We start from the raw sequence: 25,920 nt of genomic DNA on the forward strand, positions 1-25,920 counted from the left end.
GTATATTTCCTTTAAGTTCTACATGCCTCTTTAACCTTGGTTCCCAAGCCTCATGTCATATAAACATGACCTCTTTGTATTCAGTGGACTGCACATTCTGTTAGCACTTTTTTATTTGTCAGTATTTTAGACTGAAGGTTATTTTTCTGAGCTCATTTATATTCTTCACTGAAACATTCCTTTTTATTGAAACTGCATGTAAAATATAAAATGAAGATACAAAATGAAGATACAGGCCTCCTTTTAACATGGCTGCATTTCTAGGCCTATGCAAAGAGAATATTGTATTTATGTATAATAAACTACATTTACGTGAAACCTGATCTTATATCCTCATGTCTGACTTTGGTTGAGATAATCACGGTCCAAAGTTCCTTGTAAGTGTGAAAAGAGTGTTATTGGTATCTTGAAAGGTAATTTTTTTTTGTGAGCAATGATTTTTTTTTTTTTTTTTTTTAATAAAGCCTGTTTATGTTAGGATTGTACTACAGGGATTTATTTTTAATCATGGTGTTGCATTTACTTCTGAGGAGGACAGCTGCATCTGTGCAGCTGTTTGCATGTATATGGTATTTGACGTTAAAGGATTCTACATAAGCAGTGGGGGCATCACGATGGAAGTGACATCCGAATTTATCCAGGTCATTACTTAGTTTTAGTAGATTAGCTTTTACGCAATACCGGAGTACTGAGGTATTGGAGGATGCTTCTGGATTTAGTCTTAAGGTGAATGTGACTGATTTGGGGTCTATATTAGAACATTGAAGTTTCAGGTCTTCGAATGTTCTAATATCGACACCTAGTAACCGAAAACCGGTAAGACCGAAAATTTAGAACATCAAATTTTTTTCTAGGGAAAAATTTGCTGTTCCAAAACACATACACACAACACAAACACACCAAACAAACAGCAATCCACACACATACACCTAAAATCTTACATCTAAACCTACACTAAACTGTACATACACCACTATCTACCCACTTACCTTAACCCTAACCCTAAGGTCCGTCACTATTGCACACACACCACACCCACACCCTAACCCTAACTCACCTATCCCACCCTAACCCTCACGTCCAGACATTCGCACACTTACCTGACCCGCGCCCTAACCCTAACTCACCTATCCCACCCTAACCCTCACGTCCACACAGTTGCACACTTACCTGAACCCGACTGTAACTTTCCACCGCAGTGCTGAAAGTAACAAAGCGACAATAATGGACAACCGAATTCTTTCCCTAGGAAAGAATTTGGTTATCTAAAAATTAGCTATTTTCAACTTTCGGTTACTAGGTGTCGATATTAGAACATTTGAAGACCTGAAATTTCGATGTTCTAATATAGACCTCTGATTTGTGGTCTGATTTGACCAGGAAGGGAGTTAAAATCAGTGAAGAGCAAAGCTGCACCGTTTGGTAAGTACCAAGTCCAGGATTTTATTGCTCCTGGTTGGCTGCAGACTATCTGGTCCAAAGAGTTTGTATTGATGAAGTCCATAAATTTTTGGGTATACACATTTGAGGATTTATAAGTCTCCAAGTTAATGGAGGGTTAGTTAGATTGTCCTAAGCATACCTCTCAGCTGTCCCTGATTTTGACATAAATTTTAGCTCTGTCCCTCTTAATTCCTCCTAAAACTAGTGACTTTTGGAGAAAAGGTGCTGAGTCACACTTAACAACAACAGTAATTAAGAGTTAAAGACCTCTTTTAGTTCAGAATGTGTATATTAATTCACATTCAGTTGCTCTATGAATGTCTCAAGTTATTAGTATTAATATTTTAAAAGAAGTGTCCCTAATTGTCGCAGATTATTTTGGGATTTGTTCCTGATTCTGTTGAGATTTGTGACTTGTTGATAGCAATGCTCCAAGGAGAATGATGCTTGGCTTAATACATAGGGACTCCATACTGATTAGGCAGGAAGTATGGGCTGAGTGGGACATAGAGGGGGTCCTATAGTTAGCTGTGATGCATGATATGATATCATAAGGAGGTTTATTACCATTAAGTTAGACATGAAAGGAATTTCAGGTTATTATTTTGTGTAAAGAATGTGGAGGTGAAATTATTTTTTTAAGAATTTGTAGCTACAGCTGCCTTTAGTGCCTTCATTTAAAGTGAAGGACATTATTGTGTGGTAGGCATTGAAACACTGCCCTGACTGAATGTCCTTATTGCTCTTGAGTCATGTCTCTGTGATGATGTGTATTTCAGTGTTTTCCAGGGTAAGGAGTGCTTGTAGGGAGTGGAGTTTTTTAAGGCTCCTAATGTTGATCAGCATTGCCTTTATGTTATTCAGATTCTCTTTTGTTATACTAGAAGCTGTAGAAGACTAACATTGCCTAAAACAAGGCACTATGGAGGCGGACAAGGATTTAGCCAATATACAAAACTTTGGGAGATAGGTGCAGGCCATTCCTGACCTCACTTCTCCTCTCGGTGGTTGACGTGTACTGTACATACATGATGATGTTCATGGCATGAACTGGATCATGGCAGATCCAAGTGCACCTCTCTAACTCCTGTGTGGTATACTGTGTGTCTGTACTTCAGCATTGAAGTGGATGTGCAAATTGGTGTCAGACACTTTGTACCAAACTTCCCATCTGTGTCTTCCTACATCCTATGGATGAGTTTCAGGCAATGTTTAGGAAGCTCTTTTGTCAGGCCTCCCAGGACTAGGTCAAGAGCCTTCTGTACAGGAAACATACACTGACAACAACTGAAGAGTTCTGTGATGCTGTCTCAGGTCCTGTATTTCCTTCCTAGCTGTCCCAGGTCTTCAGGAAAGAGTAGGATGAGAAGGACCCCCAAGTGCCAGGCAGTCGTACCTCCTCACCTATCCTGCTAAACACAGCAGGGGATGACCCCATCACCCTAGCAGTTTTCATCTTCTTTACTGCATAGGACTATACATGCTGTGGTAAGTTTCTGTGAGTTCTCTGCCCTACAGAATCATCTCCGGAAACAATATATAAATGACTTGGTTACAGGCACCAACATTTTAGAAATCAATTTTCATTCAGACTATGTTCCTCAAATTGGCTGTAGTAATTGCCCTTCCTTTGGAATCAAGGCCAGAGATTTTACACCAGGTCTTCTTGTTTCTAAAGATGATGGGAGATTTCCATCTTGTTATAGACTACCAGCACTATCAAGAGACATTTCCGGTGAGTCACGTTTTCAGAACTTTATATACCTTTATTGTTGTATAGAAGATTTGATGTTTATTTGTAAGCGTGGCAGCTTAAAAAAATTCTAAGGCAATACAAAAAAAACCAAGGAAGGCTTATGTTTACACATTGCATTGATTTAAATTCCATCTGGTTTCTGATGCGAATTTGGCAGGGGATGGTAGACATCAGTGTCTTTGCACAAAAGAAACTACGGCTTGTCCATTTTTATCATCAGATATCATGCATTCACCACATTTGATTCAGCCCTTTTTGTGCTATAGAGTTTATACACATTTCGGTAGACTTGGCTGATGCCAAGGATGTCCAGAGTTTCAGCAGTACTGTGTTTGTGTTTGTATTTGCTATCTAACTTTTTTTTATTTTTCTGTTGTTTGCTGGAAGTGTATGTAAGGGTTTGTTTGCTTTCTGTATCCCACAGTCTACCTCGTTTATGGAATAACCTTCCCAGCTTCATAAAACAAAACCTGCCCCTACTTTCTTCAAAAAGAATTTAGATAAATGGATGGGGAACCATAAATTCACTCTGGGGTACTGCCCATGCCCCTTATGGACAGACTCAGTATGTAAAATAACTCAGGGCTTCAGTACCCAGAGACCCACTACCGTGATATTACTCTGTCCACTATTTGGAGAATGAAGATGTAATATTATCATATCCTGGGTATTATTGCCTAGGCTTGCAAAGGCTTTTGTGCCATTGGCCTAGTAATCACCTATGATCCTATGCACCTATGAAGTAGTCGTACAACCGTATCTGTAAACATTTTTCTTGTACTACATATGTATGAATGTTTCTTTAATTTTCTGTCCAGGTCATAGCTTAAAAAGGAGTAGTGTGCCCAGTCAACATATCTAAAAATATAAAAAATAAAATGTTGCTTGTGAGTGTTGCCTTATTTCATTGTCCTGCAGCAAATTCTGTGTGGCCATCCTATGTCTCCCATTCATTTGTAAATCAGGATTGTGAGGACAGACGGCAGATTGTGGGATGGTGCAGGCTATATTAGGTGCTGCAGAATCCAATTTACTCATGTGGCCAGTAAGTTGTTTGTGGCTCTTGCCTTGCAGTGTCTGTAGTCATGTGTTAATTCTAAAGGTTCGCATTGGAAGATGTGCAGACAAAATGGAAAGATATTTTTGCAATGTAATCTATTTGTTCTTATTTAGCTTTTGACTGTATGACTTCATATGGAGCTTGGGATGTATGCAAATATTAATTTGCTTTATTGCCTTTACATATATTTAGCAGATACTGATGCAGGTGCCGGACTGGGAGTCGGTGCAATTGCTGGAATTTTGATTGTAATCTTTGTCTTACTCCTGGTTATTGTGGACGTTACATGCTACTTCCTCAACAAGTGTGGGCTGCTCATGTGCATTGCAGTGAACCTGTGCGGAAAATCTGGACCAGGTGCCAAGGGTAAAGACATCGAGGAAGGAAAGGCAGCATTCTCGTGAGTTTTTCTTAAACTGTTTCCTTGGCGTAGACATGTTTTTTTTTTAGCAGAGTAAAGAAAGCTGGCAGTAAGTTGTGTGATGCATAAAGCTCTGGTAGTCTAAAACAAGTGAGCTGAAGAAGCTTTTGCTAGAAGTCATTTAATTGGTTAACTATTGTGTAATAAAAATCACTGTCATCATTTTTTTAAGTGTATCCCTTGGGTTAAGACTGTAAGTAATTAAATATGTCTTCAGGATATAGAAAGCAAGTCTGAAGCCTACCATATTTTACCCAGGAATCCCCTTTCTCTTAAACTCAGCTGCATTTTCCCAGGCCTTTTGGAATTTTTCTTCATTGCATTTCTCCATATGTTCAGCCTGTTTTTAATAATTGCATAGCCATCTTTCCACTTGTAACTGGCATTTTGTCATCTTAATGGGACTTGAGAGTCTTAGGTTTGCCTTTTGCATATGTGGTAATCACAACAGTGTGTGCAGAGGACCATACAGTGTCTTGATGCCTGCCAGGTAGTGATTGCCAAATGGTTGGCTAGCTTCCTTGTGTGAAACAATATCTGTAATGATGAGGGGATATGAAAATGAAAAAGCACCAGTAAAGACAATGACATAGGTCATCTTGGTTTCACTTTTATTTGGCCACAGGCCAGATGTCCTTCAAGGATGCATCTGCAGTCCTAACAAATGGGTTGTCCTGTCGTCAGGCAGCCCTTCGGTCGGCCGGATTCCAAAGTCTGGGTCTGGCCTCGGCTGGTGTCGCACTTCACCCGACGTCATCTCTGCTGGTCTTTGGGTATAAAGGCATCAGCCGACGCCATTTTCCTCAGTCTTTCTTGCCGCGTGGCGCCCGAAGCAGAAGCTGTTCGCAAGTGCCGGTCGGTCAGATCCAGAGATTACTACTACCGAATACTACTTGAAGACTTCTAAAAGCTAAGTACCCCGTTGGGGACTCTTTCTTGCCTCAGCCGATGTCAGAAAAAGTGAATAACTGTTTAACCTGTGGGAAACAAATACCTCATAAAGATTTCCACTCTTACTGCTTACCTTGTTTAGGCCCAGACCACGACGTAGCAGCCTGTTTAGCCTGTGCTTCCTTCAACCGACGAACGCTTAGGCGTCGGTCGGAGTTTGCTGAACAGTTTTTCGGCTCAGATTTTGCGTACATTATGCCGTTGGATCCTCCGACTTCTCAAATTGTTAAGAAACGCAAAGAAAAAGACCAACACTCGCGGTCCGCGGTTTCGGCCGAAACCACGGTTAAGCAAACCGCGAGTGTCTCGGTTTCGGCCGAAACCGAGCAAACGGGTCAATCTTCAGCCGAATCCATGACTACTACCGAGGCTCCTGCTACCCTAGTTGAATCGGCCTCTGAAGTTTTGCCTATTAATGTGGTTCCTCTAGAATTATCGGACACCATCCCTTTGGATGTCTCTACCCCAGCATGTGGTGCTGCTAGGCCTCCTGCAGCCATGTCTATAAAGGCTTTTGCCAGGGCTAAAGCAGCCAAATCTGCTAAATCTGTGCCTGTTAAGCCCCCCTCACATAGGCCCAGTTCCAGTTCTCAAATGCTTACTCTGGCAGAGGATCTCATCTCTTTAATAAGGGGATCCCAATCTCACCCAGACAGGGCCTCTCAGCCTCCAGAAAAGAGACCTAGAGCAGAGCCCCCTGAGCCAGTGTCCTCAGATGATTCTTCTGATGATTCAGACAATACAGACCATCCAGAGGCTCCTTTTTCTACTTATGAAGATTCCGATGCTGAAGAATCTATTCCTTCTGCCTCTCCACCAGAGGAATTTTCCTTTGGGGAAACCTTACATGCCATGAGAGAGCAATTCCAATGGCAGGGACAAGATTTCTCTGATTCAAGAAAAAGGCTTAGGACCTTTCTACATTTACCGCAACATAGGCCCTTAGCTATACCTCCAGTTCTTCCTGTTGTGGATGATGCATTTAATGATGTTTGCACTGCTCCTGATACTTTACCTCCAGCCCCTGCCAAGCCCGATAGGTTTTACAGGGTACCGGACACTCATCACCACCTATACAAGGCTCCCTTGCAGATCCTGAGACTATCTCCCAGGGGCCTAAGGCAGTAGCCGACCTCAGCAAAAACCCTCTCCCTTCTGAAAGGGAATCCAGGTCCTTAGAGATGGGGTAAAAAGTATACACCTCTGCTACTCTCTCAGCTAGAGCTTTGAACTGTCAGTTTCATATGATCCAATACCAAGAGTTTATGCTTGATCAGTTAACTAAGAAACTGTCCTCTGATGATTCCTTAGATAAGAAATATGTTTTAGAAATGGTGAATAACATTCAGCAGGTTAGTAACCATTCTTTAAAATGTGGCTATGATGCACTGGAGGCTTCATTTAGATCAGCCATGACTGGCACAGTTATAAGAAGGCATGCATGGTTGAAAGAACAGGTCTTCGCGGATCATGTTAAAGCAAAGATATTAGATGCTCCTATGGATAAGGTCAGTCTATTTGGTTCTCCTGCCCAGCAAGTAATGAAGAAAATGGAAGAGAAGGCAAAATCTGTACAAACAGTTAAAGATTTCTTACAGGTGCAGCCCCCAAGGTTTAGCAGGAACTGGCCTTCCAAAATTGGTCCTTTCCAGACTCCTCTAAATCTCAGAGAGGCAGGAATAGGCGTTCCAGAGGCAGAAATCAATCCAGAGGAGGTGCCTACAGAGGACGCCAGTGGCAAGGCAATAACCAACGAGGCACAGACACAACCACTGCCACTGCAACAGGACAATCACAGTGACTTGGCTCTGACACCGCCTACCAGGGAACAAATAGCAGCACCCTTAGGCGGAAAGTTAGCCTTATTTTCAAAAATTGGCACTATATCACAAGAGACAAGTGGATTTTGCAAACTATAGACCAAGGCTACAGGTTTCATTTCCACACCTTACCAGTAAAAGAGGAATGCCAAACCTACCTCCAAATCAAAAACAGAAGCTCTAAAACAGATAGCTCAATTAACAAAGATGAGAGCTGTGGAAAGGGTACCACCTACAGAACAGGGCAAAGGATTCTACTCCAGACTCTTCCTAGTACCAAGAAAAGAGAAAAGTTGGAGACCTATTCTCGACCTGTCCGCTTTAAACACATTCATCATTGTTCCAAAATTCAAAATGCTGACCCTACAGCAACTTCTTCCCATGCTGGGCAAGGAGTGTTGGCTGGTAACTCTAGATCTCAAGGAGGCATACCTGCACGTCCCCATACGACCAAATTGCAGAAGATACCTCAGATTTCTTGCAGGATCAGAGCATTATCAATTCTCAGCATTGCCCTTTGGCTCATCTACTGCCCAGAGTATTCACAAAATGCCTGGCATCAGTAATCGCTCATTGCAGGCTACAGGAATCCAAATTTATCCATACCTGGACGACTGCCTGATACAAGCGGACAACAAAAGCAAGCTGACAAAAGACTTACAAAGAGTCATTTGCTTACTACAAGCCCTGGGATACACAGTCAATTTAAAAAGTCAAGACTGATACCATCCCAAACAAGAACATTCTTGGGTGCAGAATTGGACACAGTAAAACAGATGGCATTCCTAACTGCAGAAAAACAAGAACAACTCCCTCTTTACTTCTTGGCATTAACAAAGCAGAACAAACTAACAGCAAGGAAAGTACTGCAGGCCTTGGGCTTCATGGCATCATGCATAATCCTGGTCCCCATGCCAGACTGCATATGAGAAAGCTACAGTGGTACCTAAAGAATTTATGGTCTCAACACAGGCACAGCTTAGAAACCGAAATACCACTAATCCCATGCCTGAAACAAGAGTTCCTATGGTGGGCTCAAGCATGCCAGTCAATCCCAGGCTTGCCCTTCCACAACTTTCAAGCAAGCCAAACCATCACAACGGACGCCTCAGACCTAGGTTGCGGGGCACACATGCTGGACAAATGCATACAAGGATTATGGACTCCAGACCAGCTGCACCTGCACATAAATCAAAAAGAAATGCTGGCAGTAAAACTAGCAATCCAGAATTTCAGACCATTCCTCAAAGAAGGCCATTTAATGATAAGGACAGACAACACCACAGTCATGTGGTACATCAACAAACAGGGAGGCACTCATTCATACCCCCTATGCCGAATGACTCTGGACCTATGGAATATGGCTCTGAGCTACAACATCCAGTTACAGGCAATATTTGTACCGGGAAAAGAAAACATCCTAGCAGACATGTTAAGCAGAACTACCTCGGATGCTCACGAATGGATGCTACACCCGGACATCTTCAAGGCCATCACAAAGAAATGGGGAATGCCACAAATAGACCTATTCGCATCCCCACTCAATCACCAGCTCAAGAAATTCTGCACAAGGACATACCACCCACTTGCATGGAAGGTGGACTCTCTATCCTTCAGTTGGAAAGGCCTGACAGCATATGCATTTCCACCTCTTCCTTTGATGCACAAGGTACTACTGAAAATCAAAGAGGAACGTCCAAGGATAATTCTGATAGCTCCAAATTGGTCAAGACAACACTGGTATCCATTGCTGAGGAGCATGTCTCGGGGGAGAACGTGGACACTACCCCTGATGCCTTTGATGTTAACTCAGAACGACTACAACATCATGCATCCAAACCTAAAAACTCTGCAACTGACTGCCTGGAACATTACATAACAGCAACTAACCCAGATTTATCCCAAAGGGTTAAAGACATTATCCTTGAGGCCCGCAGGCCTTCAACAAGAAGGAACTATGCAGGAAAATGGAAAAGGTTTGTCATTTGGAGTACTGAAAGAGGAAAAGATGTGTCAAAGATAGATATTGCTAACATCCTGGAGTACTTGGCAGAGCTTCTCCATACAGGCCTGTCCTATTCCTCCATCAAGATACATGCATCAGCTATTTCTGCAGAATACAGCTTGATCCCCTGTCTTCTCACATCCTCTACTCAGGCAGTTCCTCAGAGGAATCAAGAATGTAAAACCTCCTAGGAAACCACCATTACCAGCATGGGACTTGAACTTTGTGCTAGAAAAATTGACACTCCCTCCATTTGAACCAGCAGCAACAGCAGATCTTCAACACCTATCCTGGAAAACTGCTTTCCTACTGGCAATTACTTCAGCAAGAAGGGTTTGAACTACAGGCCTTAATGGCAGTACAACCCTTCCTAATCTTCCATCAAGATAGAGTGTCCATGAGAACTAATCCTACATTTATGCCTAAGGTGGTATCCAGAGTGTCTCTAAACCAGGCAATCCACCTACCTACCTTCTTTCCCAATCCACAGAACAGGGGGGAAAGACTGCTGCATACCTTGGATGTACATAGACAGTTGCGCTACTACCTGGACAGAACCAAGGGCAATAGAAAAACTGACCAGCTTCTAGTAGCTTATGCAACAGGAAGGGAAGGAAAAGCAGTTTCCAAACAGACAATCTCCAAGTGAATAGGAAATTGCATAAGATTCTGTTACTCCTACCATGGAAAGCAAATTCCACAGAACATAAGACCTCACTCTACAAGGGCTACAGCCACTACCACAGCTTTCTTACGAGGAGTGGCTACCAAGGACATTATTGAGGCGGCTACTTGGACCTCCGTGCATACATTTGCCAAGCATTACAACTTACCTCTATACTCTAGATCCCGAGCAGGGTTTGCCACTGCTGTATTGCAAGGGATCCTAACTACACCATAATTCTTCTTCCTCCTCCCCTAGTTTGGCTATGGTATTCTACCCATTTGTTAGGACTGCAGATGCATCCTTGAAGGACATAGTACAGTTTTGTACCTACCATAAATGTAGATGTCCGAACAGGATAGCATCTGCAGTCAGGATTACCACCCTCCTTCCCCTCTGTGGTACTCCTAGGGTATTTACCCTCCTAATAGCTAGCTAGGGGGGGATCTCTTATGGTGTATTTGTTTGTATATATGTACATACATGCTTAGTTTTTGTGTTTGCCTACTATTTTTTTTGGAAACATTGGCATTTACCCAAAATTTAGTTTTCCAAGAGGGCAACTGGCATCTGGGGCAAGAAACACTGAGGAAAATGGCGTCGGCTGATGCCTTTATACCCGAAGACCAGCAGAGATGACGTCGGGTGAAGTGCGACACCAGCCGAGGCCAGACCCAGACTTTGGAATCCGGCCGACCGAAGGGCTGCCTGACGACAGGACAACCCATTTGTTAGGACTGCAGATGCTATCCTGTTCGGACATCTACATTTATGGTAGGTACAAAACTGTACTTTCTCCTTTGTGGTTCTTTACTGACATAGACAAAGGCATTTGATATGTGGGATTCTTCTTCAGGTATTATAGGTTAGAGGACTGCATTAGAAGGTTCTTTGAGAACTCTTGATCACTAAGTCATTAATTAATTGAACTGCAAGGTAATGCACCAAGTTAGACTTGAAGCAATCAAAATGAGTTGTAGTGAATAATCTTAGGATTATAGTATAATGCTAGGCTAATGACTCTTAAGTGTCTTTTAAAGCCTAGCTATGCTTCCTAGAAATATTAGAAAGGAATTGGTCCATTGGGGTGGGAGGTATATAAATTTGGGCATGAGAGATCAAGGAATTTACAAGTTTCTTCTCTTCAACAGAGGCATAAGTGCCAGAACTGAGGTAAGTACATGATTTTCCATCAACTGAAACAGGTTTTGCTTGAGTAATTGCAGGGATGAGCTTTGCATCACATGGCTGGGGAAGCCTGTTCCATAAATATATATATATATATGTATATATATATGTGTATATATATATATATATATATATATATATATATATATATATATATATATATATAAATCGATAGTTCCCTTGTTCTGTGATTGACTCATATTTTGCAGTGAGATAACGGTTGCAGTCCTCCATTCATTTGGCACAAAGTCTGTTTGGAGTCTGTGGTTAAGTAGTGATGCTATTGAGCCATATAGTTCTAGGCCTTCACTCGGTTCCAGGTTTTATCCTGTGGAATCTGGTGAGAAATATTGAGGTTTCTAATAAATGCAGATACCCCTCCATGGCTGTGTTATTTATTTAACATTTGTTTACTGGGAAAGTCCAACTGGGGCACAGCCCATTTTCAGCAGAGGCCCGGAAATAAATCCTCTAGACACATGCACATGTCCTTGGAATGTGGGAGGAAACTGGAGCACCCAGAGGAAACACACGTAAATGCAGGGAGGACATGCAGACTCCGCACAGAAGGAACCCCAGCCCAGAATCGAACCAGAGAACCTCTTGCTTTGAGGTAACAATGCTAATGACTGCAGTCACCAGATCTGAATTCCTGATAGGATTGACCCTGGAATACACTGGAACCAGGTTTTTGTAATTACAGAAATACTGATAGCGTCAAGTGTAAAGAAGGCCTCACATTCAGAAATTCTGTTTAGGTTTCTGACTTTCAGCAGTGCTACAGTGATATCACTGGGACTGGAATTTGCTATGTTGGGATTTATATCAGACAGACTCTGCCTTTTTAAAAGGCATGACAGAGGTAGTAAAAGTTTTAGCCAGTTTATATAAACTAAGGGGAGTGGGGCAGGTGCAAGTAATTCCTGGCAAAGTAGTGGTGTCTGTTGATGATTTCATTCCATCCCATGCAAGAAACACTGGATCTCCCTAGAATGACACCAGTTTTGTAGCCAGTTATTTAAGCCAGTTGTTTTGTTCTTGAATCCAGGTGTCATTCTTAGTTAAGATAGAATGGTGCTAAATATCAGAGTTTTGCCTTCTTTGAAGACACGAGCAGAGAGTTTAACAGTCTGTCTCTGGTGTTCCCCAACGGAAGAATGTCTAAATTATTTGCCCCATTTGGGAAACTACAAAGTTGTAATTGTGTCTGTAGCAGTGCAGGGACCTAAAGGCCCTAGTGACATCCCTTATATTTGCACCAGAGCGGCAGCTGTCCCCCTGTCCTTTGCCAGCCTGGTAAATGTTGTATTTGTATGTGTTACAGTGGAGTCAACAATGACTAATACATCTCTGGGGTTTGTCACATTTGTACTGGACCTTAAGGGTATAGACTTGCAGTTTGGTTTTATGAAGGGTAAGTTCTGTCTTCTGAACCTAGTAAGCTTCCTTGAAAAGGTTACAGGTGCTGTGAAAAATGGTCATTTTGTGCACACTGTTCATCTTGACCTGGCCAATGCTTTTGACACTATCTCTCATTCTGGTATTCTGAAAAATTATACAAGCTTAGTGTTAACCCCTGCATTATCCACTGGATTGCAAATTGGCTATCCCACAGATCCCACATTGCTAAAGTTGCTGATTGTCTCACTGAATGTAAAATTGTAATTAGTGGGGTCCCACAGGGATCAGTTCTGGACTTCTTCTTTTTGGCATTTGTTTTGCACACATCCAAGCAGATATCCCAAATGTATGGATGATCAAGTTTGCCGATGACTGCAAACTGTGCACTGTTTTCCACTCCTCCACTGATACAAAGTAGTTCCAGCAAAGGCTAGAATGTGTACATGCACACTGCATCAAAATGTCTCAAACTAAATGAAAAAAAAAAAAGTTCAGCGTAATAGTATTTGGCAGAAAAGTCACTCCCCTGATATGTTATCAATGGCACTCTGCTTCAGGCAGATACGGTCATATGAGACCCAGGTGTTATGTGGATAAGTCCCTCTCTCATTAAATCAACACATTTCAACCCTAGTCAGGCATTCCTTTTATGTGGCCCTGCTGATCTCCAAGGAAACGTCTTCAAGACTCAAAGATGTCATCATACAGCTATACTCTTCCCTTATCAGACCCATCACTGAATACATTGCCCCTTTGGTATGTACAAATCAAGGCATGTTGTTCAAATGGAAAGGCCCCAAAGATTTCAGACCAAGAAAATTAAAGGTCCTAAATTTTTCAACTACCCCGATAGATTAGCACGACTCTCCTTGTACTCAGTAGCCTACAGGTTACTCCCAGGTGACCTGTGTCTTGCTTTTCAAGCCATGAATGACCCTTCTGTTTCTTTGTAAAATCATTGGCTTTACAGACACCCCCACTAAGCACTTAAATCTGCACTAACAAATAAACAAGACTTGCTGAAGGAATGGGTTTCCATCTCAGTGTATTCCTAGCCTACGGAGTAAATTACCACAACACGCCAAACAAAGTGCTGATTTGGCTGTCTTTAAGGCAAGCCTTGATGACTGGGTGTGTAGACACAGATTTACACCAGGGTTATCATGTGCCCTGCTCAGTTTGGGAGGTGGGCACAATTAAGTGCTTGAAAAGGGTCTTCTTAAAGCTGTATATGGCCAGGCATCTTGTAGTCCTCGTGATTGTTAACCTAGTTTGTTCTTATGTTTCAGTACAGGTGACCTCTAGTAATTGTATGTGTGGGTGCAGATGTGGATGTGGTGGGAGTATTTTCTCAGTATTCCTGAGATAAGCTAGGACAGTATCTAGGAGGCCTAGGACACATCAGCAATGGTTTCTTTATTACTCCACATATGTAGGAGTGGTGTTGTGGTGCTGTTCACAGAACGCAGGTGAGTCAGAGGGACTAGTCTCCACCTTAGATAAAAACAGAGGTGGAACCAGTGTGTTAGAAGAAGTGGGCTTTCGGTAAACATGAGGGAGTTGCTGCATTACCTCATAAAGTCAGATTTTAATAGTCTGGCTAAGGATGAGGGTAAAGCAGGCAGGGGCTCCATGGTGACAGCTAGTATATTTTTTTCTTTCTTTGCTTGTTTCAGGTCTGTTAATAGCCAAGATAACTGCTAACTAAATTTACAGAAAGTATAGACCCTGCATAGACTTAAACTGAAGGGCATACTTGTTTGTCCCTCAATATTTAAACATTGCGAAGGTTATTATCTCTGATTTTCTTTCTGTATGCTCTAATTAAATTAAACTGTACTGGGTCTATAGCACCATCAGCTGTCTGTCCTTAGAATCTCTTAGATTTAAGGCAATTCCTATAAAAATTGGCATCAGTCTAACTTACACTGGTGGCTATAAACAAGTATTTTACCACCTCCTATCCAAAAACTTCTTATTACAGCAGTTTAACACTAACAGGGGGAAAAAAAAAGTATATATATATATATATATATATATATATATATATATGGGTCTACTTCAGAAGATCGACAGACCATTTGATCGAAATTCAATTGGTCGACAGCTCATTTGGTCGACAACCAGTATTCAAGGCACTTAACAGGGATTTGCCCCCCACCCCAATGTTGTGCGACCCTGGAGTTGATATATATAGTTGGGGGTGTGGGGGGCACAGCCCCCCACATTGGGGGGGTGCAGCCCCCACCTATTTTTGTTTAAAATGTGTAGTTTTTCTTGTATTTTCATGCTTTTAAATGAAAATAGGCGGGGGGCTTCGTCCCCGACACCCTCCAACTATATATAACAACTCCAGGGTCGCACAACATTGGGGAGGGGGGCAAATCCCTGTTAAGTGCCTTGAATACTGGTTGTCGACCAAATGAGCTGTCGACCAAATGAATTTCGATCCCCACCCTGCTCCCTATTCCCACCTGCACCCAGTAGTGTTGAATTTATACTACCATAACCACATCCCCTTTTCTAATTACCCAGTCAAGTTCTCACACATCACTAATAAGTTCTTCCCTTCTTTAAACCAATCCTCCCTCTCTTCTTATAACATCCTGGTCAAATAATGAGCTCTAAAATGTCCCAGCCTCTCACATTGCTGTCACCAAAAAAATAAAAAAACTATTATTTTCCCCGCTACCCGTGATGCTTATTCTGTGTCTCCTCGCCGGATATGAAAACCAGTACTGCCTAGGTTTTTATCATCCAATTTAACAAGTCCCTTCACAACTAACATCTTATCCCCTATAGCTTGCCACCCTATTAGATCCAAAACTTCAATCCTAGAAACAAACACTATCAAAAACTAATAAACAAATTCTTAATGTTTATAATCACTTTGCAGTATAACTTTGCAGTATAACCTGATTAAGGATGGGGACATCCACCCTAACCCAGGCCCGTCTACACCTGGTGACGCTAGGTACCATGCTACAAACCCCATCCTTTCATTTAAATATCAGAAGTGTAAATAATAACATTGATAACCTGCATGCTGTCCTAGCAGTTCATTCTCCTGACATATTATTTCTCACAGAAATCTGGCTAAAACCTACAACTGCAGATAATAAAGTATTACCACCTGGGTACAATATAATTAGATTAGACCGCACTACTAAGAAGGGAGGTGGGGTGGGTAGCAATACTTTACAAAAATATACTAAATGTTAGTAGGATCCCCAAAACCGCCCCTATTTAATAACACAGAAGTTTTTATTACTAAACTACATATTAATAACAACAAATGCATAAATATTGTCTGTGCTTACATTCCCCCCAGGCAATAATACAAACACTCTAGAATACATTCTCCACTGATTATCCACTACCTACCATGAAGAAACCATTGTACTTGGAGACTTCAACATACACTGCAACACCTGTTCCTCTGAATCCCCTACCACCCATGTAAATCTTCATAGGTTCACACAGATATCTTCCCCCACAAGATTCAGTAAACCCACTAACAAAAAAAGTATCCTAGATTGGATACTTTTCAATAGTCATCCTCATATATACAAGTCGTGGAGCCTCCCCGATGACCTAAGTGATCACTCTCTAACTTGCATTATTAAGCATAAGACTGACATTCCCCACCTGCCCACATACAAAAGAATTAGAAATAACAAGAACTTCATCCCTACCAACTTCCAAAATTAACTTAAGTCCTGCAACTGGTCAGTCCTAAAACAACTGCCACTAGAAGATGCAGTTGCATACTTTAATACTAAATTCCTTACCATCCTTGACTCTCATGTTCCCACACACACACTATTAGAACTAATACAAAAGTTGCACCATGGTTTACTAAAGATACCAGATTAAAAATCAAACTTAGAAATAAAGCCTGGGCCACCTGGTGAGCAACTAAAGCCCCTCTTGACCAACTGAGATATTGTCAGCTTAGGAATGGCACAAAAAAATTCTTCTGCTAGACAAAAAAACTATTACTACAACCTTCAAGAAAAACACCAAAACAAACCCCAAAAGTTCTGGGCAGGTATAAACAGACTTCTTCACCAAGGTCAATCCAGCACTCCAGTCTCTTCCACCACCACCCAGAAATCACCCGAGAACATTGCCAGCACCTTTAATAGTTTTTTCACTGAGACTATACAGTCCCTAGCTAGCCAACTAGCTCCCTCATGCTCTAATTCAGCCACAGCCACACCCACTTCCCAACTCTCATTTAGGTTCCAATCAGTTTCTACGTCACATATCTGATCCCTACTTAGTAAATTAAAACCAACCACCCTATCTGCAGACCTCCTTCCTGCGGAGTACTTACAAAAAGCTGCAGACACCATAGCATTCCACATCTCCATCTTGATCAGTAGGACCATAATAGAACCTTCCATCCAAAACCGACGACGAGGCCTCCGTTAGGCCACTCGCCGGTTCTCAGTGAGGCGCTTTCGCAGCCCCTGGCGCCCGCTACCTCAGAGCCACATGCCGCTTCTGACTCCCACGTGGAGCCGACTGGGCCTCTGGATACTCAAGGTATTGGACACTCGGAAATCATTCCCTCAGATGGGTCCGGAGCCGCTGAGCAGGCATCGGCTTCTGAGGGTGTCTTCAGACCTACACAGTTATATGTTAAACCATCTTCAACTTCAAAGACAAAGACTAAAGCAGCTGTACAGACAAAGAAACAAGTACAGCATTCTCCTACTCAGACTTCCATGCCTAAAAAACAGATGCTTAAAATGGCCGAAGACCTAATTACTTTGATCAGGGGTTCCCATCCCCCTCCTGATAAGAGGCCTAGGCAAGAGACAGAATATGATTCTACTGATCAAGTTTCTATTTCCTCTGATTCCTCTTCTAAACAGGATTATTCTGTGCCTCCCTATGAGGACTCTGATGCTGAAGAATCCATTCCTTCAGCCTCTCCTCCTGAGGATTATTCTTTTGGGGAAACCCTGCATACCATGAGGGAGCATTTCCACTGGGAGAGCCAAGATTACTCTGAATCTAAGAAAAGGCTCAGAGACTTTCTGCTACTTCCTCAGCACAGGCCCATTGCTATTCCACCTGTTCTAGACATTGTAGATGATGTATTTTCAGAGTCCAGCCTGTCCCCTGACTCTTTTACCCCCTGCACCTGCTAAGCCAGACAGATACTACAGGGTCCCGGATTTTCATAAATTCCTATATAAAAACCCCGCTGCAGACCCAGAAACTATATCCCAGGGTCCCAAAGGGGTCAAAGCTTCCACTGCAAAAAACCCTGTCCCCTCTGATAGGGATTCTAGGGCACTGGACAGATGGGGAAAATGTTTACACTTCTGCTACCTTGGCTGTAAGGGCTTTAAATTGTCAATTTCATATGCTTAAATATCAGCAATACTTGATGTCACTGCTTAAACAGAAAATGTTGACAAATACTGAATGTTCAGAGAACAAAGAAATGCAGGATTTATTGCATGCAGCAGAAGTGGGAAAGCATATTTTGCAATGTGGTTATGATTCACTGGAGGCCTCTTGCAGGGCCGCTGTTACAGGTTCTGTTATTAGAAGGCATGCTTGGTTAAAGGAACAGAATCTGCCTGATCATGTTAAAGCAAAATTATTAGATGCCCCATTACAGCATGATACTTTGTTTGGTGCTAAAGCAGAAGAGGTGTTGAAGAAAATGGAGAATAAAGCTAAATCCATGCAGACAGTTAAGGATTTCTTACAGGTACAGCCACCCAGATTTAGCAGGAACTGGCCTTCTAAAAATTGGTCCTTTCCAGTGTCAGACAGACCACAAAGAGGCAGATACAGACGTCCCAGAGGCAGATCTCAGCCCCAAGGCTCATACAGGCCTAAACAATGGGGTGCTCCTACCTCCAAAAGCGGAGAAGACAAATCACAACCTTGCAAGAAACAGTCCCAATGACTTTCCTCTGCCAGATCCAAGCACTTTTCTTTTGGCAGCCCTCTTAGGGGGAAAACTAGCACTTTTTTCATCAAATTGGCAAATGGTTACCCAAGACAAATGGGCCCTGAACATAGAGTCCCAAGGCTACAGGTTCCATTTTCACACCCTACCAAGGGCAAAAGGTATGCCAGACCTGCCACACAATCAATGGACAGAGGCACAAAAGCAAATTACAGCCCTCATGGACATGAGGGCCATTCAACAAGTACCACAACAAGAACAGGGGCAAGGATTCTACTCCAGACATTTCTTAGTGTCCAGAAAGGACAAAACCTGGAGACCAATACTGGACCTGTCTATACTAAACACGTTTCGGGAGGTTCCAAAATTCAAGATGTTGACTCTACAGCAGCTGCTGCCCATGCTGGGCAAGAAGGCTTGGCTCGTAACTTTGGACCTTAAAGAAGCATACCTGCATGTCCCAATCAGACAGTCTTGCAGAAGATACCTCAGATTCATAGCTGGCTCAATGCACTACCAATTCTCTGCACTGCCCTTTGGCTTATCTACTGCGCCCAAGGTCTTCACAAAATGCCTGGCACCAGTAATTGCATTTTGCAGACAAAGAGGAATTCAAATATATCCCTACTTGGACGACTGCCTTATTCAAGCAGAGACCAAAGACATTCTTCTAAAGCATCTGGCGTTTGTAAAAAGATTACTAATTTGCCTAGGGTACACAGTAAACGAAAAGAAATCAAAATTAGTACCCTCTCAAGAGATAATATTCCTGGGTGCAAGCTTAAATACAACTGCCCAGATGACTTATCTCACGCCAGACAAACAAAAGCAACTGACTTCTTACTTCAAAAAATTGGCAACAAAGACCCAGTTATCTGCAAGGAAAATCCTGCAGGCCTTGGGTTTCATGGCATCCTGCATTCTACTAATTCCATATGCCAGACTGCATATGAGGAAACTACAATGGTATCTAAAAAGTGTTTGGACTCAGCATTGCCACAGCCTGGAGACAGTAATTACCCTCATTCCCTGCCTGCAACAGGAGTTTCGATGGTGGACAGAGGCCTGTCACCACAACAAGGGTCTGCCATTCACTTTACCCACAGCCAGACAGACACTGACAACGGATGCATCAAATTATGCCTGGGGGGCCCATATGGCAGGAAAATGTATTCCGGGCACATGGCCTGCAAACCAGATGCATCTTCACATCAGTCAAAAAGAGATGCTAGCTGTTCAGAATGCCCTGACAGCTTTCAAGGATCTACTTCATCCAGGACGCTACTGATAAAGACAGACAATACTATGGTCATGTGGTACATAAACAAGCAGGAAGGTGCACATTCCTACCCCCTCTGCAGACAAGCAATGACCTTATGGGACACAGCATTGGCTTATCAAGTTCACTTGCAAGCACAATTCCTGCCAGGAAAAACAAATATTCTGGCAGACGAACTAAGTAGAAACCTCATGGATCCCCACAAGTGGAAACTGGATCCACAAGTCTTCAGCATGATAACAAGGAAATGGGGATGCCCAGACATAGATCTATTTGCCTCCCCTCACAACTGCCAATTACAGAGATTTTGCACAAGGATTTATCACAAACAAGCATGGAGAGTAGATGCCCTATCCTTCAGCTGGAAAAATCTAACAGTATATGCCTTTCCTCCACTGCCTCTCCTTCCCAGGGTACTCCTAAAGATCAGACAAGAGAAGCCAAAAATGATACCGATTGCACCAGACTGGCCACGCCAGCACTGGTACCCAATCCTAAAGAGCTTGTCTCAAAGTCCAGCATGGATATTGCCTCAATCTTCTCATTTGCTGACCCAACAAAACAATCAGATCCTGCACAGCCAACTCAGGACCTTAAATCTGGCAGCATGGCGGATAATGTAGCCATTCAGAACACTCCTCTTTCAAAAGCTGTGATGGATGTTATCTTGGAGGCCATGAGGCCCAGTACCAGAAAATCTTATGCAGAAAAATGGAAGAGATTCTGTGCCTGGAACCAGGAACAAGGCATTGACACGTATGTACCAAATATCCCTCAGATTTTACAATACCTAACTGAGATGCTGGAAAAAGGCCTTTCTTTTTCATCAATTAAGATTCATGCCTCTGCCATTTCAGCCCATTACAATACGGAACCACCTATATTTTCTCATCCTTTAATAAGGCAGTACCTCAGAGGGGCCAAAAACATCAGGCCTCCAAGGAGAGCACCAATTCTGGCATGGGACCTCAATTATGTCTTGGAAAAACTCACACTGTCTCCTTTTGAGCCAGCCTCAACAGCGGATATAAAATTCTTATCCTGGAAAACAGCTGTGCTCCTAGCAATTACCTCTGCAAGATGAGTCTCGGAGTTACAAGCACTCATGGCTGTGGAACCTTTTATCATTTTTCATCCAGACAGGGTTTCTCTGAGGACAAACCCAACATTTATGCCTAAGGTGGTGTCCAGTGTGGCCCTCAACCAAACCATTCACTTGCCTACCTCTTATGCAAATCCACCGAACAAGGGTGAAAAAATTCTGCATTCTTTGGACATACACAGGCAGCTACGCTTCTACTTGGATAGAACTAAAGCTTCCAGAAAGACTGAGCAACTTTTAGTGTCATATGCTGCAAGATCACAAGGAAAGGCTATCTCAAAACAGACTATTTCTAAATGGATAGGCCATTGCATCCATTTCTGCTATTCTCAGCATGGCAAATCAGTGCCTAAGGGCATTAGGCCTCATTCTACCAGAGCAGCAGCCACTTCAGCAGCCTTCCTCAGAGGAGCACCAACCAAAGACATCTTAGAGTCTGCAACTTGGAGTTCAGTGCACACCTTTACGAAGCACTACCACTTACCTCTTTACTCTAAATCCAGAGCAGGCTTTGCCACTGCAGTTCTGCAGGGCCTCATAGCCTCTCCTAATTCTATTTAGCCCAGCCACTAATCCTCAGCTTTGGGATTCAACCCAAGAGAAATGACTGCAACAGTGAAACACGATGAACATAGTACAGTTGCGTACCTACCATAAATGTAGATGTTCGAGTGTATTCACTGTTGCAGTCCAGGTTACCCACCCACCATCCCCCTTTTTCTTTGCTGGGACTTATCTGTACTTCTCTATCCTATACAACCTATGTGGTGTATTTGCTTGTAGATGAAGGAAATGTTTATTTTTGTGCATGCATACTTATTGGCATATTTTCAGCCTACCAATTTGGGGGCACCTGACATCTGGGGCAAGAAAAACTGAAGAAAATGTTGTCGGCTGCATCTTTTATGCATCTTTTATACCCCTGGTGCATTGACGTCAGGGAAGAGGCGACAGAAACCGACGCCGGACGTAGACTTTGGAATTCAGGCCGACTGCGGGTAGCCTGCCAGCAGGATAACCCAAGAGTAATGACTGCAACAGTGAATACACTCGAACATCTACATTTATGGTAGGTACACAATTGTACTTTATGCTACTTCACAATGGTGGTAGTTCCACAGAACTGTCAAATTATAGACCCATTGCCATTCTTTCGCCACTGGCCAAAATAATGGAGAAGTGCATCCACAAGCAGCAACTGCACTATCTCATTCAGAACAATCTGCTGGCAAACTCTCAGCATGGCTTTAAGCTATACCACAGCACCACCTCTGCCCTCCTCTCTTTCACCAACATTATAAATCATAACCGTAATAACAATAAGCTTTCCTCAGCCATTTTTCTTGACCTCTCAAAAGCCTTTGATATGGTTAACCACCAGCTACTCATCCACACTCTGAAAAACATTTCCCTGGATAGCCATGCTATTCACTGGTTCCAATCCTATCTGAGTGGTAGACAACAGGCTGTATTCTGGCAGAATAAGCTGTCCACCCTATTATCACTTACCCTTGGTGTCACCCAGGGCTCTGTATTAGGTCCCCTACTTTTTTCAATTTTTATTAATGACCTTAATACTGTCATCCCAAATGCAACTTGCATCCAATACGCTGATGATTCAACATTGATCTGCTTAGCCTCCTCCATGACAAACCTCCAGACCTTATCCCAGATAACCTTCAACACAGTCGAAAATTGGCTCTCGATCATCATTTGCTCTTGAACCCTAACAAAACTAAGCTACTACTTTTCTCCCCCACTCGTAAGTCCACTCCATTTTCTTTTACTATAAAATCCAACAATGGTACAATTATTTCCCGTGATGCCCATACTAAACTCTTAGGGATAATAATAGACTATAACCTCAAATTTGATAAGCATGTCAATCAAACCATCAAAACCATTAATACGAAACTCAGATCAGTGTATAAAAATAAACCTTTTCTAACCCCGTCATCCAAGACAGCCCTCGCCCACACTCATCTAATCTATACCCTTCTGTATGCCTCCCCTATACTCACTAACTTGAACAAATGTGATGTTAGCAAACTCTCAAGCGCCTATAACTACACTGATAGATTTGCCACCAGCTCCGCATATAGGGCACACCACTGTCATAACCTTAATCTCCTAGGGTGAATAAAATTTCTCAGCCTACATCAGTTCAACCAACCTGAAAATACACCTGCCCTTAAAAACATTATCAATTCCTTTAGTAACTCTAGGCCACTTCGCTCTTCTAAAAACTGCTCGTTCAAACATTCAAAACTAACAACTCAGCTAGTTACTCCCTATTTGCCAGCTTTGTTGGCAACATTTGGAGTTCACTTCCAGCTGACCTCACTCTTGAACCCTCGTTACCTCAATTCAATAAAAGTCTCAGACGGTGTTTTACTACACACTGGCTAAGTCCCTGTTCCAATCCTGACTAACTCCTTTTTTCCTAACGTGTTCCAAATTACACTGTATGAAATACCTAATGTCGCTCATAACTGATAGTGTGTAACCTTACTTGTTTTTAATTATGATAGACTGTAAATCTTTCTAGTCTTCTATGAGGGCAATACTGACGCACCCTGTAAATTATGTCTTTCTTTCTTGTATTGTGTAAAGGTTTATCTGTAGTATTGGAGCTTTTCTCCCCAGGCCTCTGCTGAAAATGGACATGTATCCAGTCAGACTATCCCGGTCAACAAATGTAAACTAAATAAATAAAATAAAATGAATGTAAAGCAGTGATGGTAGAAAACACTCAGTGTATTACCAGATTAATTAGAATAGTAAGGGTAATCGATTTTGAGTGAGATTTTGTTTGATCATAACTGGTTAAACCAGTAGTTGTCTTACTCATTATTCTGGGCCTATGAAACACGGTAGAAGGGAAGGTAAATAAATTGAATTAGTTTAACAGACGTTCCTTCTAACGAGAGCTAATGAATATTTGGGGGGGGGGATGAGGTCTCAGTAGCTCAAAAGGCAGTACACTTGTTTTTGTGTAGGAATATCAGAAGTCTGTGAGTTCTTTTCCCACACTAGGTAGTTGGATTCATTTTCCAAGATTAAAAACTGCAGCTCAGCATTGGGGGGGTTGCACTCTTGAGTGTGCCATTCTTTGGATGATATGTTAAACTGCGTCCCCATCTTCCTAAGCTGGTGGTAGCTCAGATGGATGATGTAAAATATACTGCAGCACTTGAAATAAACAGGGGAGCTTCCCCTGACTCCCTCGCCAAATTTCTCCTTGTCAGTATGAACTAAAACAAGTCATCCCTGAAAAGGGGCCATTGGCCTAGTGAAACTAACCTGGTTAATAAAAGTGCAAATAAGTAAATAAAAACTGTGGTCAAATTAAGTATTGGTTGTACAGCTAGAGAGCCACTAGATTTAAGAACACAGGGTAGGATGGAGGCAGAATTCTGTGGCAGAGGGTCTACCTCCTCCATCTGTTCCCAGGTAATTAACTTTTTCAAATACATGTGACTCACCAAGAGACACATCTTTTTTCTTTCTTAATGAGATCATTATTTATGCAAGGAAAAATGGCTTTAACACATTGCAATAAAAGTACAGCGTGCAGTCAAACAATAAAACAGTATAAGGAATATAAACCAATAAATACGTCGTTCTTGATCTGCAGTCTGTTTTGTAGCAGATGCTATTCAAGTGAGCTTTTTCAGGAAGACCTTAAAACGTTTTAATTTCTCTTTAAATAATAAATGTTAGTCTCTAGCTCCTACTTCAGGTATTCTAATTCCTGTAACTCAACAACATACTTAGCTTTGTTTTCTCTCCTAACCAAAACTTTTAGCAATGCAAGAGTAGTTACTTCAACACACTATAATAAAGATGCACATCACAAACCAACATGAAACCGTGCAAGGAATGTGAACCAAGACAGCTGCCTTTCTCAGACTTCATTATAATTTGCATTTGAATAAAAACTGTAAAGCTTAATCATTTAAACATATTATGTCTGTAATCCGATATGTTATTCTTACAGTTCTGTTTATTTTCCTATGGTTATTCTCATTTATAATACTTTCTGATTAAGCTTTGTACTGTACTATATACCACCAAAAGGTATGATGTTCTTCGTGTTTCACTGTTGCGGTCATTACATTTGGGTTATCTGCTTGCAGGTAGCCCTCAGTCGGCCTGATTAACAAAGTCTTGGGTCCTGCATCGGTTGCTATCCCTTCTTCCATGACGTCAGGTTATCAGGGGTATAAAACATGCAGCCGACACCATTGCATCAGTCTTTCTTGCCATGCGGTGCCCGAAGCAGAAGCAGTTTGCAAGTGCCGGTCGGCCGACTCCTGAAATTTTCGAGTTTCAGAATCAAAGTCTTCAACTAAAGATAAGTACCCTGTTGGGGAAACTTTTTCTTGCTCCTTACTGATGTCAGTAAAAGTTAATGATTGCATTACATGTGGAAAGCAAATACCTCATAAAGATTTTCATTTGTACTGTATTCTTTGCCTAGGCCCTGACCACGACGTACGTCGGTTTTGTGCTTTATTTAATCAGTGCACTATCCGTCGTCGGTATATTTTCCCCTCTAAATATTTCGGTTCTCGGTTCAATTATCCAGAAATATCATCGGTTAGCCATCCGACTACCAGGATTCTGAAAAAATGCAAAGATAAAGACAGAGACAGGCCGCCGATGTCCAAAACTGCTGATGACGCTTCTCTTAAGCCAGGCGCCAGTTCGCCGGTACTCAGTGAGGCGCTTTCGCAGCTCCTGATACCCGCTACTTCTGATTCACAGGCCTCTACTGAGACCCATTCGGAGTCCGGTATGCCGTGCGATGCTTCAACTGTGGAACCCGTGGATATCTCTACCTTGGATGGGTCTGGAGTTGCTGTGCAGGCACTGGCTTCTGAAGGTGT

General features: G+C 42.2%; 1 protein-coding gene across 1 annotated transcript in view; it reads left to right on the top strand.

Moving 5' to 3' along the window:
• NCAM1 (neural cell adhesion molecule 1) overlaps positions 1–25,920 on the top strand; it is a 1,088,618-nt gene that overhangs the window by 962,498 nt on the left and 100,200 nt on the right. The window contains exon 20 of the mRNA XM_044079459.1: positions 4,452–4,659. Within this exon, the coding sequence (XP_043935394.1) occupies positions 4,452–4,659 (208 nt within the window). The remainder of the gene's footprint in view (positions 1–4,451; positions 4,660–25,920) is intronic.

The sequence above is a fragment of the Protopterus annectens genome, chromosome 8.part0 (genome assembly GCF_019279795.1).
Source record: "Protopterus annectens isolate FY-2018-M chromosome 8.part0, PAN1.0, whole genome shotgun sequence".
NCBI classification, from domain to species: domain Eukaryota; kingdom Metazoa; phylum Chordata; order Ceratodontiformes; family Protopteridae; genus Protopterus; species Protopterus annectens.